This window comes from Pristiophorus japonicus, chromosome 19 (assembly GCF_044704955.1).
Source record: "Pristiophorus japonicus isolate sPriJap1 chromosome 19, sPriJap1.hap1, whole genome shotgun sequence".
In the NCBI taxonomy this organism is placed as follows: Eukaryota; Metazoa; Chordata; class Chondrichthyes; family Pristiophoridae; genus Pristiophorus; species Pristiophorus japonicus.
This window is the reverse complement of record NC_091995.1, coordinates 33,802,439-33,824,552: the sequence shown is the minus strand read 5'-3', so window position 1 is coordinate 33,824,552 and position 22,114 is coordinate 33,802,439. Positions and strand designations below refer to the sequence as shown.

General features: G+C 51.7%; 1 protein-coding gene across 1 annotated transcript in view; it reads right to left on the bottom strand.

Annotated features, from left to right (window-relative positions):
• Window positions 1-7,742: 7,742 nt before the first annotated feature.
• Window positions 7,743-22,114, bottom strand: part of LOC139229825 (ras/Rap GTPase-activating protein SynGAP-like) — a 389,857-nt gene continuing 375,485 nt past the window's right edge. Inside the window, exon 15 of the mRNA XM_070861417.1 lies at window positions 7,743-8,101. Within this exon, the coding sequence (XP_070717518.1) occupies window positions 8,030-8,101 (72 nt within the window). The 3' untranslated portion in view covers window positions 7,743-8,029. The remainder of the gene's footprint in view (window positions 8,102-22,114) is intronic.

Below are 22,114 nucleotides of genomic sequence, written 5' to 3'. Positions count from 1 at the left end.
TGGAAAATGACCACCAATGCATCAATGTAATTGTAACTTTTAGTGCCGGGTGAATAATGGGCAACAGCAAAGTGTACTCCCGTTTACAACTCACCCAATTTTCTTAATTTTTGAAGTCAATAGAAAGGAACTCCGGGCGAAATGTCAAATGGGCTGCCGATTTGCTGCCACTTGTTTTTGACCCATTAAATAAAGTGGCACAGTTATAATGTTCCTGTATATGTTATGTACAGTGGACTATTGTGTTGGGTTATAATGCATCAGTATATTTAAGATACTAGGGCCTAGAAATTGGTCTCCTTAGCACATCCCATTTTCGCCTCTGGCAGACTATAACAGGGCGCTAAGCACTTACCGGGCGCGGTAGGAAGATCGACTCCCGCCATATTCGGCGGGAGGTTTGTGGCAGCGGTACAGCATTGCACCCCAATCTCCTTCACCCGGAGATCCTGACGTCATCGGCGTGCGCATCGTCCCGGTAGCGCCCCGGACCCGAACTTCGGCTCCGCCCCCTGCAGCTTCACCAGGTGCAGACACCGACAGCTGCAGGAGACGTGCCTCGGGAGGCTGGGTGCTTCGGGGGCGATGCTTAAAGGTGAGGTGGCCGAGGTGGGTGGACTTTGTTTTTTTTAAATTACTCTCTGTAATTTTTATTTCCATGTTCCTCCCCCGTGCTTGATCAGCCCGGCACTCTGCTGCAGTGCATCGGGCTGATCGGGCCGGACCGTGGCTGCTGTCAGAGTCCAGGTAAGTTCTTCTTGTGGGTAGAGCCTGCAGCGATGGCCCTTCCCTCTAAGACAGGGAAGGAGCCTTCCAACACGACAGTGCTGCACGGCCCAGTGTGCAGCGCTGCACAACTACCACCCAGCCTTCTGCCTCTTGCATAGAAACATAGAAACATAGAAAATAGGGGCAGGAGCAGGCCATTTGACCCTTCGAGCCTGCACCACCATTCAATATGATCATGGCTGATCATTCACCTCAGTACCCCACCCCAGCCTTCTCTCCATACCACTTGATCCCTTTAGCCGTAAGGACCACATCTAACTCCCTTTTGAATATATCCAACAAACTGCACTCAACAACTTTCTGTGGCAGAGAATTCCACAGATTCACAATTCTCTTGGTGAAAAAGTTTCTCCTCATCTCGGTCCCATATGGCTTTCCCCTTATCTTTAGACTGTGACCCCTGGTTCTACACTTCCCCAATATCAGGAATATTCTACCTGCATCCAACCTGTCCAGTCCCGTCAGAATTTTTATCAGTTTCTATGAGATCCCCTCTCATTTTTCTAAATTCCAGTGAGTATAAGCCGAGCCGATCCAATCTTTCCTCATATGTCAGTCCTGCCATCCTGGGAATCAGTCTGGTGAACCTTCGCTGCACACCCTCAATTGCAAGAATGTCCTTCCTCAGATTAGGAGATCAAAGCTGCACACAATGCTCAAGATGTGGCCTCACCAAGGCCCTGTACAACTGTGGTAAGACCTCCCTGTTCCTATCCTCAAATCCTCTCGCTATGAAGGCCAGCATGCCATTTGCTTTCTTTACTGCCTGCTGTATCTGCATGCCTACCTTCAAATACTGATGTACCATGACACCCAGGTCTCTTTGCACCTCCCCTTTTACTACCTGTGCTCCAGGAATGAAATGGAGCACGTGATTTAGCACTCTACCTCCTTCCTGGAGCACAAATGCTAAATTTTTTTAAAGGTGGAAAACATTAACGCCTGGCGCTAACTTTTTCAACTTTTAAAAGCTCGCGTCCCAAATGGGGTGCTCCCGACTTTCTTCTGCTAGTGGTTTGTATCTATGTGAATGTAGCCAAACACATTGCAGAAGCAGAGATCAATTAATCACATCCCATCATTTCAACCAATCACTATGCATTCAACCAGAGCTGTGAAACACTCACATATGGGGACCACATACCCAGGGACCAATAAGGTCCCAGAATCTTTGGAACAGTATTATTACAAATAGTTCCTTCTGTGCTTGAATTAATCACATCTAACTAAAAAAGCATCGTAGATATGACAGTTGATTTGTCCAATCTACCCCTAAAATATTTTGAACAAAATAAACGCATTAAGTATTTCACAAAAAAGAATCACAAGCTTAACCATAAACATTCCTATCCAGCATCCAGTCATACTCACATCCTTCCCCCTTCCCTGCACATAATCGATAGTCTCACCCTCAGGTACACCCTGCCCTGCAGTACAGCCATCCACACTCTTCAATCCAGTGCCGGGTCCAACTTGGGTTTGAATTCCTATCGCCCAATTGCAAGGTGATGTATGCACAGCAGAACAGAAACATGCGCTTGCTGACAAATCTCCGCTACACAGGTCAGTAGGGGTGAGAGGGCATAGGGTCATGAAGGGCATGCCTGGGGTATATCCTTAGAGTGAGATAAACAGCTGCAGTGGGTCATCAGAAATAAAGGTCAAGACCAGGACATAAGATTCATGTAACAAGTGATAACCCATGCACTCTCCTTACCCATTTGACCCCTCAAGGCCACTCCTTCCACAATCTATCCTTTCATTGGACTCCACACCACACATTTGGCCCCTCAACGACATTCCTTCCAAAGTCTATCCTTTCATGGACTCTACTCCAAACACTTGATCCCTCAAGGCCATTCCTTTCAAAGTCTAACCTTTCATGGACTCTACTCCAACCATTTGATCCCTCAAGGTCATTCCTTCCAAAGTCTAACCTTTCACAGACACTAGTCAACCCATTTAATCTCCTGAGGGAGAACTTCTTCTCCCTCCCCCTCCCCCCCCCCCCATTCAGAGCTTGCTAATCATAAACCTGTACCATTTAGTCCTGCGCTCACAGTCCAGCTCAAACAGTCTGCCGAGCACATCTGAACCATCAAGCAACTTGACGATGTGGATCGCTGCCATCTGAACCTTGGACTGAGATGATTGCCCCTGTCGGCACTGCCACCCACTCAATACGGTCAGATCAACGCCTCTTTAGAACATTTGCATCTATTTACAGAAAGACTCTGGGGACAGTTATAAACTAACCTGCCCGTCGGGAAACTGACCAGGTCGGATGTAATGCTGGTCACGGCAGAGTAAGAATGCGATGGGGGGTAGAACTGGCATTCCACCCGATCCCGTAGGGTTCCTGCCCAACCAGTTAGGTTGAGATTACACCCTATGTATGCGGACAGTGCTCCACCTGAATTACATGAATTGGATCTTCAGTAGATTGGTGTGGAACGATTCTGCTCGACGTGTGCTCCTCAATGGTTTAAGGGAGTGACTGCACGGCATTGTGTGGTTCGTAAAGTCCCACACAGTAGAAGATCCCTGGGGTCTATCCCTAATCTGTGCTGGGTCAGCACATTTCAGCCACAGGAGCACCTGGAATTCTGCGACTGACTCGATCCCGAGATCCTGCTCCTGACTGCTAGCCCAATGGATAGTGCGGTTATGTAAACATTGGCTTGAACAGGACTGGGCTCAGGCTCACCTACGAAAGGAGGGACACTTGGCCCAGGTACTGAAGGTGTCGCTGGGATGGTACCCCAGTGCGAATCAGAGCTCTGGAATTCCATCCCTAAACCTCTCCGTCTCTCTCTCTCCTCCTTTAATACACTCCTTAAAAACGACCTCTTTGACCAAGCTTTTGGTCACCTGACCTAATATCTGCTTCTGTGGCTCGGTGTCAATATTTTTTCGTCTGATAACGCTCATGTGAAGCACCTTGGCACGTGACTACTGCGTAAAAGGTGCTATATAAATACAAGTTGTTGTTGGAGGGTGAAAAAGTGGCAAAATTACCCCTTCCTCCCCCCCCACCACCCCTCCCCGCGCCCCCCCCCCCCACCCCCAGCGCTCGACATGTTCTAACTAGCAACGCACTCCAATGGTGGCAGGAGAGAGGGTGGCTTTTAGGTTGCGATGTGATTGTCAAGCTGCGGAGATTGTCAAATCCCTGAATAAACCAGGTTATTAAAACAATCTTTAGATTCATGTAAAGAGGCTGAGCAAAAAAAAACAATGGCAGCATCGTAATCAACCTGGACATTATTGTGAATATGGTTCTGGTGCACTTCAACCCCCAAGAAGGAAAGAAGAATGTTCCATCTCCAATCATGGTCTGAGGGGGGCAACGTGCTCTGAGGGATCCCCAGTTGAGGATGGCTTTAAGCTGTGGACTCACATCCCCCCCTCTTTTGGGAGCTGGGTGACACTGCACTCATCTGGTTCCATTCTTATCAACTAATCGTAGCAAGAGAATCACCTGCAATGGCTTCTCTTCCTGACCCATATCATTACCTCTGGTGTCCCCCAAAGACCTATCCTTGGCTCCCTCCTAATTCTTCATCTCCATGTTGCCCCTTGGCGACATCATCCGGAAACACGCCGTCAGTTTCCACATGTACGCTGATGACACCCAGCTCTACCTCACCACCACTTCTCTCGACCCCTCCACGGTCTCTAAATTGTCAGACTGCTTCTCTGACATCCAGTTCTGGATGAGTAGAAATTTTCTCCTAGTTGAATATTGGGAAAACTGAAGCCATTATTTTCGGTCCCCGCCACAAACTCCATTCCCTAGCCACTGACTCCATCCCTCTCCCCAACTCCTGTCTGAGGCTGAACCAGACTGTTCGCAACCTTGGTGTCATATTTGACCCTGAAATGAGCTATCTACCACATATCCGCAGTATAACTAAGACCGCCTATTTTCACCTCCGTAACATCGCCCGTCTCCACCCTTGCCTCAGCTCATTCGCTGCTGAAGCCCTCATCCATACCTTTGTTACCTCTAGACTTGACTATTCCAACGCTCTCCTGTCTGGCCTCCTACATTCTACCCTACGTAAACTGGAGGTGATCCAAAACTCAGCTGCCCGTGTCCTAACTCGCACCAAGTCCCGTTCACCTATCACCCCTGTGCTCGCTGACCTATATTGGATCCTGGTTAAGCAACACCTTGATTTCAAAATTCTCATCCTTATTTTCAAATCCCTCCATGGCCTCTCCCCTCCCTATCTCTGTAATCTCCTCCTGCCCCACAACTCCCCAAGATGTCTGCGCTCCTCTAATTCTGCCCTCTTGAGCATCCCTGATTATAATCGCTGAACAATCGGTGGCCGTACCTTCAGCCGTCTAGGCCCCAAACTCTGGAACTCCCTCCCTAAATCTCTCCACCACGCTACCTCTCTTTCCTCCTTCAAGACGCTCCTTAAAGCATACATCTTTGACCAAACTGCGCTCATTTCTACTTAAGCAGGTGTAAAATTTTTAATTGCCTAATACTCATGTGAAGCGCCATGGGACGTTTTATTACGTCAAAGGCGCTATACAAATACAAGTTGTTGTTGTTGAGCAGATGGAGACTGCCCTGACTCATTTTCACCTGACCCGTCTGGTGAAGGAAGTCTCCTTTCCTTGCCCTATTTAGCCGTGGATCAGAACGCAACCAGCAAAGGCCACACATGAACATCCGACCTACCCTCCTGTGCACACTACCTTTAGGTTGTGATCAGCCCGTTTACAATAAATTGTCAAATTTTTGGCTTCTGGTCCACTTAAAATGTGTTTGCGAAAATAACTCACAATATAATTCAATTTGCAAATCGGATAAATTGAAAACAGTGTGCTCAGCAATGCAATAAGGCAGCGTTGAGCATTCAGACGTGAACTTGACCACAGTCCATCGCTAGAGATCTTTCCCCTTCATCCAGATTGGAAGCCAGGTTCCAGAGGTGAATGTACAACTTGTAGCACCGAGTCAACTAAGAGCCCCACTGTCCATTAGAGCGAGGAAGATTTCATTAGGTTTGAATGCAGGCTCCAGGGGTTGAAAGAACATCCGCCTAAAGCTCCTATTTCTTATGTTCTTATAACATTGTACTACCCAATCCCCTGTTAAGCGAGAGGACCTTCCCCAGCCCGCAGGCTTGGAGTTCAGCTCAAGGTTGAGAAGGAAGGTTGTTCCCCCGCCTATACACACACACACACACACACAGCCTTTGGATTCGCACGTAACTTTCAAAACGACGACTTTTGAAACTACCATCTGCAGCCAAAGGTGTTTTGCGTCTGTGTGAGATCTCATTTGGAAAGGCGAGGAACAGAGGAGGAAGAAACACTGAATGGTTCCCGATTCACTGAATGGAAATGGTTGCAGCTAATAGCGTGGGGAGTGTGTGAACCCTTATTTGTGCACGATGCTGACATGGGTTAATTTCACCTAAAGGGGAAACAAACGTGACAACAGGTTAGACTAATAAAATAAACCCAAAATAAATAAAATGGGTGAACTGCCCCAATATCTTATCGATGAAGAGCACTGTCAATGTGCCATTCAGAGCAGAGAGGTCCTCGGTTCAACTTCTGGTGGTCTTTACTCATTCCAGGGTCAAAGCTGGGAGTGGGGGGGGGGCGTGGGAAGGGTTGGTAGGGGTGTGTGTACTGTAATTGAGTCGCGGCCTAGGAGGGGGAGCTCAGCCCAGTTGCTATCCAGAGACACCGCCGGATGTGGACATCGGGTGAGTTTGAGCTGTGACTTAACCAATGTTCATTGGCTAGGTTTGCACGTGAAGGATGGCCGTATGGACGAGAGGGCCCAGTGGGGAACCCACTGAGGGAATGTGCCCCGGCATCAGCCTGGAATCTCAGAGGAACAGGAGGAGGCCATTCAGCCCCTCCAGCGTGTTCCACCATTCACTGAGACCATGGACGATCTGTACACCCAAATCCATTGACCCGCCTTTTCCCCTGCATCCCTTAATACCCTTACCCAACAAACATGAGCAGTGTGGGGAGGAAGCCTGGATGAAGGGGCAAAGCAATGGAGCTGGAACTACACAGGCGCTCAAAATAAAAGAGATAACTTATTATAGGCTTCTCACCATTGAGACGGACAGTACCAGAGCAGATCATTGAACCAACACCCACCGCCCCCCCCCCCATGAAAGCTGTAAAAGAGTTCGTTGAACATCGTTGGTTTTAAATTTTTGAATAAACTTTTAATCTTGAAGGACTTTCATATCTTGACAGCAAACATACTTCGCCATATATATATATATATATATATCCTCCTGCTATATATACTTTGATTTTTGTTGTTGTTAAAAGAGTTGTATTCATTGCTTGAACCTGTTAACATCTCTGCCAGCTTTCAGGAGAATAGCACGAATGAGGAGGGGGGAGTGGGGGAGAGGTTAGTCTTTCACATTCCATTCCTGAACAGTGTTCTCTGGCAGTGACCATTGCCAATGCACTTGGTAATTCACAATATCAACCGTTCATGTAGGCGTTACCAGGTGCACTTGCTGTTTGATACCCCACACACAGGTACTTAACTATTATGTATCTATCTATCTATCTATCTCTATATATAGATAGATAGGCTACATATATACACATATATGTGGCATAAGGAAGTCTTCTCTTTGTACACACTGATTGTCACTCATTTCTTGTCTTCAGTGCATTGATGAAGAGTGACAGGCTCGACCTGTTGCTGCCGGCTATTGTCGAACCCTTTGGACAGTCTGACGAAAAAGCCTGAGGCGGGAGAATTCTCTTAACTCGTCTCCCATCGTCCTGCCCCTTTGTCACTCTTGCTGCAAAGCGTTGGAAGGATTCCTTCATTCTCTTTTGTCCCCCACTCCCCCACCCCCTCGATCTGGCAAGGCGGCCGGGCGTCAATCTTGTTTCCCCCCCTATCTCGCTCGCTTCCCCCTTTCTCTCTCACACACGCTCCAGCTCTTCCTGGCCAACGAGGCGTTTTGACACGTCCTCAAAGTTGCGGTGTTCTCAATCGCCGCGGTTGCCCCGAGAGGGGTTGGGGATTGCGGTGGAGGTCCTTGCTGTCTTCAGTCGGCGCCTCTCCCTCGCTCATTCTCACACAGTTGCTTGGGTTGGCGGATTGTGATGCGCAGCTGGAGGTGGGGTTGGGTTTGTTTTTTTTGTCTTTTTTCATTTGTTTGTTTTTGTTTGGTTTGTTTTTTTTGTTCCTTGGGTTTTTTTTGTTGCGGTTGCACTCTCAATATTTTTTCCTAATGTTGCCGTATTGATTTCTGTTGTTCTGGAACAATCCCCTGTGTTGTATACAGTCCTGTATAATTCAGAAAAGTCATTGGCATCAAACGCCCACAACGGACCACAGAGAGTTATAAATACAATTCAAACAGTGCGCTCCCGCTGCCACCAAATACATACACAATGTAGGGGGATGGGGGGGGGGGGGGGGGAGGGGTGGAAGGCAGGTCAATTTGAACCAAACCCGCTGGGAGGGGAATCCCACGGGATCGATTGGATCGTCGGTTTCACGCCCCGCCCGATATTGACTTCAATGGGCGGTGTGTGAAACCAGCGTGACGCCTCCGTCAGTTTCCCGAGCGGGCGGGTTGGGTTAAAATTGACCCCTGCAGATAATTGGAAAGCGCTCCCACCACAATTCTGCCGGCTAAACCGAGGACTGTTCACACAGCTAGCTCTACCCCAGCTCCGGCCCATCATGTCAGAGACGGAAACAACCGCAAATCGGGCAGCAACGAAGCTGGCGGATGGGTCTATGGCCACAGACACAAAACACCACTAAAATAGCGAAACAAATCAAAGAGCGAGCGGGAGAGGGGTGGAGGGGACAGGGGACGGGACACCTGCGGGGGAAAGGTTTGTACATGCAACAGCTACGGATGGGGGAGGGGATGAGATGGAAATAATGGATTTGCTTCAAGTGGAGTCCCTTCACACCCATCAAGGCACGCTGAGGATAACAGAGAAGTTCTGGGAAATGAGGTTCTAGCCAGGGAAAAGCCACATATCCCTTGGAATCTATTCCTCATTCCAGCTTCAATATCCCCCCAAATTAGCTGAATCAAAGCCAATACCATATAAAGAGGATGTGCAGACATACACAGACACACTCGTCATACGAGACAAGTTGAAGATTTTCTTAAGCATTCAACAAGATACAGACCAAGATGCACTCAGATATGAAATGGAAGAGAATGGGGCGGGGGGGGGGGGGGGGGATGGGGAGACCATTATTTCTGGACAATATCACAGTGTAGAGTCCATGTACAAGAACGCCAGCCACCACACAGTAGATTACAGTTATATCGTTACACCCAGAAATACTCAGTGTCTCAGGAGTGATCTTGTGGTCAGGCCCTGTTAAATCTTTCTAACACAGAGCTTACTGCTAATTACCTTGAATGTTCTTTTGGAAAAGTCTGCTTCCGGATTTGTGGTGTGTGCAACAAAGTGGTAGGGTGCAGGTTCAAGCCATGTGCCTGTCTGGAGGAAGGACCCCATAAAAGGCTTCTTCCATGTGGGAAGAAACCATGAATCAAGAGGGCAGAAACCTCAGAAACCGTGAATCAGGAGGGCAGAAGCCCTCGGAAAAGATGGGTAGAAACCTTGGGACAGGTGGACAGAAGCCCTGGGACAGGTGGATAGAAATTTACAGCAGAGGATTAAGAAAAAAACTGGAAGCTTATGTCATACACCGACAGCTAACTACTACAGAATCTCTGGATGAATATAGAAAGTTCAGAGGTGAAATTAAAAGGGGTATTAGGAATGCTAAGCGAGAGCATGAAAAATTCTTGGCAAGAAAAATCAAGGAAAACCCAAAGATGTTCTGTAAATATATTAAGAGCAAGAGGGTAACTAAAGAAAGGGTAGGACCGATTAGAGACTGTGAGGGTAATCTGTGTGTGGAGGCGGAAGATGTTGACATGATTGTCAATGAATACTTTGCGTCTGTTTTCACAAAGGAAAGGGACAATGCAGATACTGCTATCGAGGAGGAGTGTGAAATTCTGGATGAAATAAACACAGTGAGAGAGGAGGTATTAAAGGGTTTAGCGGCTTTGAAAGTAGATAACTCCCCAGGCCTGGGTGAAATGCATCCCAGGCTGTTGAGCGAAGCAAAAGAGGAAATAGCAGAAGTCTTGACCATCATTTTCCAGTCCTCTTTGGTGCGGGAGGATTGGAGGACTGCTAATGTAGTACCCTTGTTTAAGAAGGGAGAAAGGGAAAGGCAGAGTAATTACAGGCCTGTCAGCCTAACCTCAGTGGTGGGAAACTTATTGGAAAAAATCTCAAAGGATAGGATAAATCTACATTTAGAAAGGCAAGGATTAATCGGGGACAGCCAGTACGGATTTGTTAAGGGAAGATCGTGTTTGACTAACCTGATTAAATTTTTCGAGGAGGTAACCAGGAGGGTCAATGAGGGTAGTGCGTATGATGTAGTATATGTGGACTTTAGCAATGCTTTTGATAGGACCCACAAGGCAGACTGGTCATGAAGATAAAAGCCCATGGGATCCAGGGAAAAGTGGCAAGTTGGATGCAAAATTGATTTAGAGGTAGAAAACAAAAGGTAATGGTTGATGGATGTTTTTGTGACTGGAAAGATGTTTCCAGTGGGGTTCCGCAGGGCTCATTACTGGGTCCCTTGCCTTTTGTGGTATACATCAATGATCTAGACTTGAATATAGGGGGTATGATTAAAAAGTTTGCAGAGGACATTAAAATTGGTTGTGGGATTGATAATGAAGAGGAAAGTCATGGACTGCAGGAGGATATCAATCAACTGGTCAGGTGGCAAATGGAATTTAATTCAGAGAAGTGTGAGATAATGCACTTGGAGAGGGCTAATAAGTAAAGGATATACACATTAAACGGTAGGCCAGTTAGAAGTGCAGATGAACAAAGGGACCTTGGAGTGCTTGTCCACAGATCCCTGAAAGTAGCAGGTCAGGTGGATACGGTGGTTAAGAAGACATACGGAATGCTTGTCTTTATTGGCTGAGGCATAGAATACAAGAGCAGGGAGGTTACGCTTAAATTGTATAATACACTGGTTAGGCCACAGCTGGAATACTGCGTGCAGTTCTGGTCACCGTATTATAGGAAGGACATGATTGCACTGGAGAGGGTGCAGAGGAGATTTACGAGGAAGCTGCCTGAAATGGAGAGTCTTAGTTATGAGAACAGATTGGATAGGTTGGGTTTGTTCTCCTTGGAACAGAGGAGGCTGAGAGGAGACCTCAGTGAGGTGTATAACATTTTCAACGGCCTGGATATAGTGAATAGTAAGGGCCTATTTCCCTTGGTGGAAGGGTCAATTACAAGGGGGCATAGGATTAAGGTGGTTGGTGGAGGGTTTAGGGGGGATTTGAGGGGAAGCTTCTTCACGTAGAGGGTTGTCGGGTCTGGCTCCCATTGCCTGGAAAGGTGTTAAAGGCAGGAACCCTCACCGCATCTAAAAGGTGCTTGGATGGACACTTGAAGTGCCGTAACCTACAGGGTTATGGACCTAGAGCTGGTAAGTGGGATTAGACTGAATAGCCTATTGTTGGCTGGCACAGATATGATAGTAAGTACTTCAGGGAATCTAATACGGCCAGAGTGATCTCCTGGACTAGTTTCGATCAACTGTATGGGTCGGACAGGAATTTTCCCAGATTTTTTCCCCCAATTGGCTTCAGTTTTTCTATGTTTTTTTCCTCTCACAGGAGATCGCATGGTTCCGGGTGGGGTGGAGTGTAAAATGCTGCGATACATGGGGTATCACAGTTGTGTGGGGCAGACTGGTTGGGCCAGATGCTCTTTACCAATCTGCCATTGTTCATAGGTTTATATGCAACCTTCAGGGCTACTGACCGATTGTCATGTGGCGCTTTGTCAGCTGCCATGGAGACAATTGGCCGAAATGGCCTCCATCTGTGTTATAATTTTCTATGTTTCTATGGTTTTAAACATTGTGACTGGTGGGCAGAAAACTTGGTACAAGTGGATAGAAACCTTGGGACAGATGGGAGAAACCTTGGGACAGGTGGGTAGAAACCCTGGGACAGGTGGACAGAAACCTTGGGTCAGGTGGGTAGAAACACTGGAACAAATGGGCAGAAACGTTGGGACAGGTTGATATAAACATTGGGACACGTGGGCAGAAAACTAAGGACAGGTGGGCTGAAGTCCAGGGACAGGTGGGCTGACATCCTGCGGAAAGTGGGCAGAAACCTTGGGAAAAATGGGCTGAGAGCCTGGGACAGGTGGGCAGAAACCCTGGGACAGGTGGTCAGAAACCTTGGGACAGGTGGGCAGAAACCTTGGGACAGGTGGGTAGAAACCCTGGGACAGGTGGACAGAAACCTTGGGACAGGTGGGTAGAAACCATGGGACAAGTGGGCAGAAATCTTGGGACCAGTAGGCAGAAACTTTGGGACAGGTGGGCAGAAACCTTGGGACAGGTGGGCAGAAACCGTGGGACAGGTGGGTAGAAACCGTGGGACAGGTGGATAGAAACCTTGGGACAGGTGGGCAGAAACTGTGGGACAGGTGGGTAGAAATCTTGGGACAGGTGGGTAGAAACCGTGGGACAGGTGGGTAGAAACCTTGGGACAGGTGGGCAGAAACCGTGAGACAGGTGGGTAGAAACCGTGGGACAGGTGGGTAGAAACCTTGGGACCAGTAGGCAGAAACTTTGGGACAGGTGAGCCAAAATCTTGGGACATATTGGCAGAAACGTTGGGACAGTTGGACAGAAAACCTGGGACAGGTGGGCAGAAACCCTGGGACAGGTGAGCAGAAACCCTGGGACAGGTGGGTAGAAACCCTGGGACAAGTGGGCAGAAACCTTGGGACTGGTGGGCAGAAACTTTGGGACAGGCGGGCAGAAACCTTGGGACAAGTGGGCAGAAATCTTGGGACATGTTGGCAGAAACGTTGGGATGGGTCGATATAAAACTGGCACAGGTGGGCAAAAACCCAAGCACAGGTGGGCTGAAATCATGGGACACCTGGGCTGAAATCCTGCGGAAGGTGGGCTGAGATCCTGGGACAGGTGGGATGAGATCCTGGGACAGGAGGGCTGAAATCCTGGGACAGGTGGTGATAAATCCTGGGACAGGTAGGCAGAAACCTCGGGACAGGTGGGCAGAAACCCTGGGGCAGCTGGGCAGAGACCAGGGACAGGTGCGCCAAAACCCTGGGACAGGTGGGCAGAAACCTTGGGACAGGTGGGACGAAACCCAGGGACAGATGGGCAGAAACCCTGGGACAGGTGGTCAGAAAACCTGAGACAGGCAGGCTGAAATTCTGGGACAGGTGGGCAGAATTCCTGGGACTGGTGTGCAGACACTTTGGGACAGGTGGGCAGAAACCACGAGACATGTGGGCAGAAAGCTTGGGACAGATGGGCTGAAACCTTGGGAGAGGTGGGCAGAATCTCGAGGACAGATGGGCAGAAACCCTGGGAGAGGTGGGAAGAAACCTTGGGAGAGGTGGGAAGAAACCTTGGGACAGGTGGGCAGAACCTCGGGGACAGGTGGACAGAAACCCTGGGACAGGTGGGAAGAAACCTTGGCAGAGATGGGAAGAAACCCTGGGACAGGTGGGCAGAAACTCGGGGACAGGTGGGCAGAAACCTTGGGAGAGGTGGGAAGAAACCTTGGGACAGGCGGGCTGAAACCCTGGGACAGGTGGGCATAAACCTTGGGAGAGGTGGGAAGAAACCTTGGGACAGGCGGGCTGAAACCCTGGGACAGGTGGGCATAAACCTTGGGACAGGTGGGCAGAAACCTTGGGACAGGTGGGCAGAAACCTTGGGACAGGTCGGCATAACCCTGGAACAGGTGGGCAGGAACCTTGGGACAGGTGGGCAGAAACCTTGGGACAGGTCGGCATAACCCTGGGACAGGTGGGCAGGAACCTTGGGACAGGTGGGCAGAAACCTTGGGACAGGTCGGCATAACCCTGGGACAGGTGGGCAGGAACCTTGGGACAGGTGGGCAGAAACCCAGGAACAGTTGGGCAGAAACCTTGGGACAGGTGGGCAGAAACCCTGGGACAGGTGGGCTGTGATCCTGCGGAAGGTGGGCTGAAAACCGTGCATGGATGGGCAGAAATCCTGGGACAGATGGGCTAAAATCCTGGGACAAGCGTGCAGAAACCTTGGAACAGGTGGGCTGAAATTCTGGGACAGGTGGGCAGCAACCTTGGGACAGGTGCATGGAAACTTTGGGACAGGTGGAAAGAAACCCTCGGGCAAGTGCATAGAAACCTTGGGACAGGTGGAGGAAACCCTAGGACAGGTAGGCAGAAACCATGGGACAGGTGGGAAGAAAGGCTGGGACAAGCGGGAAGAAAGACTGGGACAGGTGGGCTGAATCCTTCGGATAGGTGGGCAGAAACCTTGGGACAGGTGGATGGAAACTTTGGGACAGCTGGACAGAAACCCTCGGGCAGGTGCGCAGAAACCTTAAGGGAATTAAGGGTTATGGGGAGCGGGCGGGTAAGTGGAGCTGAGTCCACAACGAGATCAGCCATGATCATTTTGAATGGCAGAGCAGGCACGAGGGGCTAGATGGCCTACTCCTGTTCCAAATTCTTATGTTCTATGTTCTTATAAACACTGGGACAGGTGGGCTGAGATCCTGCAACAGGTGGGATGAGATCCTGGGACAGGAGCCCTGAAATCCTGGGACAGGTGTGCAGGAAGACTGGGACAGGTAGGCAGAAATCCTGGGACAGGTGGGTAGAAACTCTGGGGGCAGAAACCCTGGGACAGGTGGACAGAAACACGGGGACAGGTGGGCAGAATCCCTGCGACAGGTGGGCAGAAACCTTGCGACAGGTGGATATAAACCCAAGGGCAGGTGGACAGAAACATTGGGACAAGTGGGAAGAAACCTTGGGACAGGTGGGCAGAAACACTGCGACAGCTGGATATAAACTCTGGGACAGATGGCTATAAACCATGGGACAGCTGGGTAGAAACACTGGGACAGGTGGGCAGAAACCTTGGGACAGTTGGGCAGAAACCTTGGGAAAAGTGGGCTGAGAGCCTGGGACAGGTAGGCTGGGAGCCTGGACAGGTGGGCTGAGATCTTGCGACAGTTGGGCTGAGATCTTGAGACAGGGGGGCTGAGATCCTGAGGCATATGGGAAGAAACCCTGGGACAGGTGGGCTGAAACCCTGCGACTCGTGAACAGAAACCCTGGGACAAGATCGCATAAACCCTGGGACATGTGCTTATAAACCCTGGGACAGGTGGGCAGATATGCTGGGACAGGTGGACAGAAACCTTGGGACCAGTAGGCAGAAACTTCGGGACAGGTGGACAGAAATCCAGGAACAGGTGGGCAGAAACCCAGGAACAGGTGGGCAGAATCCCTGTGACAGGTGGGTAAAAACTCCTGGGACATGGTGGCAGAAAGCTTGGGACAGGTGGGCAGAAACCTTGCGACCAGTAGGCAGGAAATTTGCGAGAGGTGGGCAGATACTTTGGGACAGGTGGGCAGAATGCCTGGGATATGTGGGCAGAAATCTTGGGACAGGGAAGCAGAAAACTTGGGACCAGTGGGCTGAGATCCTGGGACAGGTGGGCTGAGATTCTGGAGCATGTGGGCTGAAACCCTGGGACAGGTGGGCAGAAATCTTGGGACAGGCGAACAGAAAGCTTGGGACAGGTGGGCAGAAATTGTGGGACATGTGGGCTGAAATCGTCGGAAACGTGGCCAGAAAACCTGGGACAGGCGGGCAGAAATCCTGGATCAGGTGTGCCAAAATCCTTGGACAGGTGGGCAGAAACCCTGGTTCAGGTGCACCAAAATCTTTCGACAGGTAGGCAGAAACTCTGGGACAGGTGGGCTGAGATCCTGTGACAGATGGGTTGAGATCCTGGGGCAGTAGGCCTGAAATCCTGGGACAGGTGTGTCGGAAGACTGGGACAGGTGGGCATAAAACCTGGGACAGGCGGGCAGAAACCCTGGGGCAGGTGGCCAGATGTCGTGACACAGGTTAGCTGAAACCCACGGACAGGTGGGTAGAAACCTTGGAAGAGTTGGGCAGAAACCTTGGGACAGGTGGGCGGAAATCCTTGGACAGGTGGGCAGAAACCTTGGGACAGGTGGGCAGAAACCTTGGAAGAGATGGAAAGAAACCTTGTGACTGGTGGGCAGAAACACGGGGTCAGATGAGCAGTAGCCCTAGGATAGGTGTGCAGAAACCCTGGGACAGGTGGGCAGAAACCATGGGACAGGTGAGCAGAAACCATGGGACAGGTGGGCAGAAAACCCTGCGACGGGTAGATATAAACTGTGGGAGAGGTGTGCAGAAACCCTGGGACAGGTGGGCAGAAACCCTGGGACAGGTGGGCAGAAACCCTGAGACAGGTGGGCAGAAACCCTGCGACTGGTGGGCAGAAACCCTGCGACTGGTGGGCAGAAATTTTGGGAAAAGTGGGCTGAGATCCTGGGACAGGTAGGCTGAGAGCCTGGACAGGTGGGCTGAGATCTTGCGACAGGTGGGCTGAGATCTTGAGACAGGTGGGCTGAGATCCTGGGGCATATGGGAAGAAACCCTGGGACAGGTGGGCTGAAACCCTACGACTGGTGAACAGAAACCCTGGGACAAGATCGCATAAACCCTGGGACAGGTGGGCAGATATGCTGGGACAGGTGGACAGAAACCTTTGGACCAGTAGGCAGAAACTTCAGGACAGGTGGACAGAAACCCAGGAACAGGTGGGCAGAAACCCAGGAACAGGTGGGCAGAATTCCTGTGACAGGTGGGTAAAAAACCTGGGACATGGTGGCAGAAAGCTTGGGACAGGTGGGCAGAAACCTTGCGACCAGTAGGTAGGAAATTTGCGACAGGTGGGCAGATACTTTGGGACAGGTGGGCAGAATCCCTGGGACATGTGGGCAGAAATCTTGGGACAGGGAAGCAGAAAACTTGGGACCAGTGGGCTGAGATCCTGGGACAGGTGGGCTGAGATCCTGGGGCATGTGGGCTGAAACCCTGGGACAGGTGGGCAGAAATCTTGGGACAGGTGAACAGAAAGCTTGGGACAGGTGGGCAGAAATTGTGGGACATGTGGGCTGAAATCGTAGGACACGTGGCCAGAAAACCTGGGACAGGTGGGCAGAAATCCTGGATCAGGTGTGCCAAAATCCTTGGACAGGTGGGCAGAAACCCTGGTTCAGTTGCACCGAAATCCTTGGACAGGTAGGCAGAAACTCTGGGACAGGTGGGCTGAGATCCTGCGACAGGTGGGTTGAGATCCTGGGGCAGGATGCCTGAAATCCTGGGACAGGTGTGTCGGAAGACTGGGACAGGTGGGCAGAAAACCTGGGAAGAGTTGGGCAGAAACCTTGGGACAGGTGGGCGGAAATCCTTGGACAGGTGGGCAGAAACCCTGGGACAGGTGGGCAGAAACCTTGGAAGAGATGGAAAGAAACCTTGTGACTGGTGGGCAGAAACACGGGGTCAGATGAGCAGTAGCCCTAGGATAGGTGTGCAGAAACCCTGGGACAGGTGGGCAGAAACCATGGGACAGGTGAGCAGAAACCATGGGACAGGTGGGCAGAAAACCCTGCGACGGGTAGATATAAACTGTGGGAGAGGTGTGCAGAAACCCTGGGACAGGTGGGCAGAAACCCTGGGACAGGTGGGCAGAAACCCTGGGACAGGTGGGCAGAAACCCTGAGACTGGTGGGCAGAAACCTTGGGGCAGTTGGGCAGAAATCTTGGGAAAAGTGGGCTGAGATCCTGGGACAGGTGGGCTGAGATCTTGGGACAGGTGGGCTGAGATCCTGGGGCATGTTGGAAGAAACCCTGGGACAGGTGGGCAGGAACCCTACGACTGGTGAACAGAAACCATGGGACAAGATCGCATAAACCCTGGGACATGTGATTATAAACCCTGGGACAGGTGGGCAGATATGCTGGGACAGGTGGACAGAAACCCTGGGACAAGTGGGCAGAAACCTTGGAGCAGTTGGGCAGAAATCTTGGGACCAGTGGACTGAGATCCTGGGACAGGTGGGATGAGATCCTGGGGCATGTGGGCTGAAACCCTGGGACAGGTGGGCAGAAATCTTGGGACAGGTGAACAGAAAGCTTGGGACAGGTGGGCAGAAATTGTGGGACATGTGGGCTGAAATCGTAGGACACGTGGCCAGAAAACCTGGGACAGGTGGGCAGAAATCCTGGATCAGGTGTGCCAAAATCCTTGGACAGGTGGGCAGAAACCCTGGTTCAGGTGCACTGAAATCCTTGGACAGGTAGGCAGAAACTCTGGGACAGGTGGGCTGAGATCCTGCGACAGGTGGGTTGAGATCCTGGGGCAGGATGCCTGAAATCCTGGGACAGGTGTGTCGGAAGACTGGGACAGGTGGGTAGAAACCTTGGAAGAGTTGGGCAGAAATCTTGGGACAGGTGGGCGGAAATCCTTGGACAGGTGGGCAGAAACCCTGGGACAGGTGGGCAGAAACCTTGGAAGAGATGGAAAGAAACCTTGTGACTGGTGGGCAGAAACACGGGGTCAGATGAGCAGTAGCCCTAGGATAGGTGTGCAGAAACCCTGGTACAGGTGGGCAGAAACCATGGGACAGGTGAGCAGAAACCATGGGACAGGTGGGCAGAAAACCCTGCGACGGGTAGATATAAACTGTGGGAGAGGTGTGCAGAAACCCTGGGACAGGTGGGCAGAAACCCTGGGACAGGTGGGCAGAAACCCTGAGACAGGTGGGCAGAAACCCTGCGACTGGTGGGCAGAAACCTTGGGGCAGTTGGGCAGAAATCTTGGGAAAAGTGGGCTGAGATCCTGGGACAGGTGGGCTGAGATCCTGGGACAGGTGGGCTGAGATCCTGGGGCATGTTGGAAGAAACCCTGGGACAGGTGGGCAGGAACCCTACGACTGGTGAACAGAAACCATGGGACAAGATCGCATAAACCCTGGGACATGTGATTATAAACCCTGGGACAGGTGGGCAGATATGCTGGGACAGGTGGACAGAAACCCTAGGACAAGAAGGCAGAAACCTTGGGGCAGTTGGGCAGAAATCTTGGGACCAGTGGACTGAGATCCTGGGACAGGTAGGCTGAGATCCTGGGGCATGTGGGCTGAAACCCTGGGACAGGCGGGCAGAAATCTTGGGACAGGTGAGCAGAAAGCTTGGGACAGGTGGGCAGAAATAGTGGGACATGTGGGCTGAAATCGTAGGACACGTGGCCAGAAAACCTGGCACAGTGGGCAGAAACCCTGGATCAGGTGCGCCAAAATCCTTGGACAGGTGGGCATAAACCCTGGGTCAGGTGAGCAGAAAGCCAGGAACAGGTGGGCAGAATCCCTGCGACAGGTGGGCAGAATACCTGGGACAGGCGGGCAGAAACGTTGGAACAGCGGGGAAGAAACCTTGGGACTAGAGGGCTGAGATCCTGGGACAGGTGGGCTGAGACCCTGGGATAGGTGGGCTGAGACCCTGGGACAGATGGGCTGAGATCCTGGGCAAATGGGCTGAGATCCTGGGGCATGTGGGAAGAAACCCTGGGACAGGCGGGCAGAACCCTGGGACATGTGGACAGAAATTTTGGGACAGGTGGCCAGAAAACCTCGGACAGAGTGGCATAAAACCTGCTACAGGTGGGGGCAGAAACCTTGGGACTAGTAGGCAGACATTTTGGGACAGGTGGGCGGATACTTTGGCACAGGGGGCAGAAACCATGGGACAGGTGGGCAGAAACCCTGGGACAGGTGGGCAGAATCCCTGGGACAGTCGGGCAGAATCCCTGGGACAGTTGGGCAGAATCCCTGAGATAGGTGGGTAAAACACCTGGGACATGGTGGCAGAAAGCCTGGGACAGGTGGGCAGAAAACTTGCGACCAGCAGGCAGAACATTTGCGACAGGTGGGCAGATACTTTTGGACACGTGGGCAGAATCCCTGGCCCATGTGGGCAGAAACCTTGGGACAGGGGGGCAGAAAACCTGGGATCAGTGGGCTGAGATCCTGGGACAGGGAAGCTGAGATCCTGAGCCACGTGGGCTGAAACACTGGGACAGGTGGGCAGAACTCTTGGGATACCTGAGCAGAAAGCTTGGGACAGGTGGATGGAAACTTTGGGATAGGTGCACAGAAACCCTCGGGCAGGTGGGAAGAAAGGCTGGGACAGGCGGGAAGAAAGACTGGGACATGTGGGCTGAATCCTTCGGATAGATGGGCAGAAACCTTGGGACAGGTGGGTAGAAATCTTGGGAAATGTTGGCAGAAACGTTGGGATAGATGGATATAAACCATGGGACAGCTGGGTAGAAACACTGGGACAGGGGGGCAGAAAACTAAGGACAGGTGGGCTGAAATTCTGGGACAGATGGGTTGAGATCCTGGGACAGGTGGGGTGTGGTCCTTGGACAAGTGGGCTGAGCTTCTGGGAAAGGTGGGCAGAAACCATGGGACAGGTTGGCAGAAATCGTGAGACAGGTGGGCAGAAACATTGGAAGAGATGGAAAGAAACCTTGGGACAGGTGGGCAGAAACCCTTGGACAGGTGGGCAGAAACCTTGGGACCAGTAGGCAGAAACTTCGGGACAGGTGGACGGAAACCCAGGAACAGGTGGGCAGAAAGCCAGGAACAGGTGGGCATAAACCTTGGGACAGGTGGGCAGAAACACTGGGACAGGTGGGCAGAATCCCTGGGACAGTTGGGCAGAATCCCTGGGACAGGTGGGCAGAAACCTTGTGAGAGGTGGATATAAAACCAAGGACACGTGGCCAGAAAACCTGGCACAGTGGGCAGAAACCCTGGATCAGGTGCGCCAAAATCCTTGGACAGGTGGGCAGAAACCCTGGGTCAGAGGAGCAGAAACCATGTGACAGGTAGGCAGAAACCCTGGGACAGGTGGGCTGAGATCCTGGGGCAGGAGGCCAGAAATCCTGGGACAGGTGTGCAGGAAGACTGGGACAGGTGGGCAGAAAATCTGGGACAGGCAGGCAGAAACCTTGGAACAGCGGGCAGAAACCCTGGGACAGGTGGGCTGAGACCCTGGGACAGGTGGGCTGAGATCCTGGGACAGCTGGGCTGAGATCCTGGGACAGGTGGGATGAGATCCTGGGACAGGTGGGCTGAGATCATGGGCAACTGGGCTGAGATACTGGGGCAGGTGGGAAGAAACCCTGGGTCAGGCGGGCAGAAACCTAGGACATGTGGACAGAAATTTTGGGACAGGTGGCCAGAAAACCTCGGACAGGGTGGCATAAAACCTGGGACAGGTGGGGGTAGAAACCTTGGGACTAGTAGGCAGAAATTTTGGGATAGGTGGGCAGATACTTTGGCACAGGGGGCAGAAACCATGGGACAGGTGGGCAGAAACTCTGGGACAGCTGGGCAGAATCCCTGGGACAGGTGGGCAGATATGCTGGGACAGGTGGACAGCAACCCTGGGACAGGTGGGGAGAAACCCTGGGACAGGTGGGCAGAAACCTTGGGACCAGTAGGCAGAAACTTCGGGACAGCTGGACAGAAACCCAGGAACAGGTGGGCAGAAAGCCAGGAACAGGTGGGCATAAACCTTGAGATAGGTGGGCAGAAACACTGGGACAGGTGGGCAGAATCCCTGCGACAGGTGGGCAGAATCCCTGCGACAGGTGGGCAGAAACCTTGGGACAGGGAGGCAGAAAACTTGGGGCCAGTGGGCTGAGATCATGGGACAGGTGGGCTGAGATCCTGGGACAGGTGGGCTGAGATCCTGGGACAGGTGGGCTGAGATCCTGGGGCATGTGGGAACAAACCCTGGGACTGGCGGGCAGAACTCTGGGACATGTGGACAGAAATTTTGGGACAGGTGGCCAGAAAACCTCGGACAGGGGGCAGAAACCATGGGACAGGAGGGCAGAAACCCTGGGACAGGTGGGCAGAATCCCTGCGACAGGTGGGCAGAATCCCTGCGACAGGTGGGCAGAAACCTTGGGACAGGGAGGCAGAAAACTTGGGGCCAGTGGGCTGAGATCATGGGACAGGTGGGCTGAGATCCTGGGACAGGTGGGCTGAGATCCTGGGACAGGTGGGCTGAGATCCTGGGACAGGTGGGCTGAGATCCTGGGGCATGTGGGAACAAACCCTGGGACTGGCGGGCAGAACTCTGGGACATGTGGACAGAAATTTTGGGACAGGTGGCCAGAAAACCTCGGACAGGGGGCAGAAACCATGGGACAGGTGGGCAGAAACCCTGGGACAGGTGGGCAGAATCCCTGGGACAGGTGGGCAGATACGCTGGGACATGTGGACAGCAACCCTGGGACAGGTGGGCAGAAGCCCTGGGACA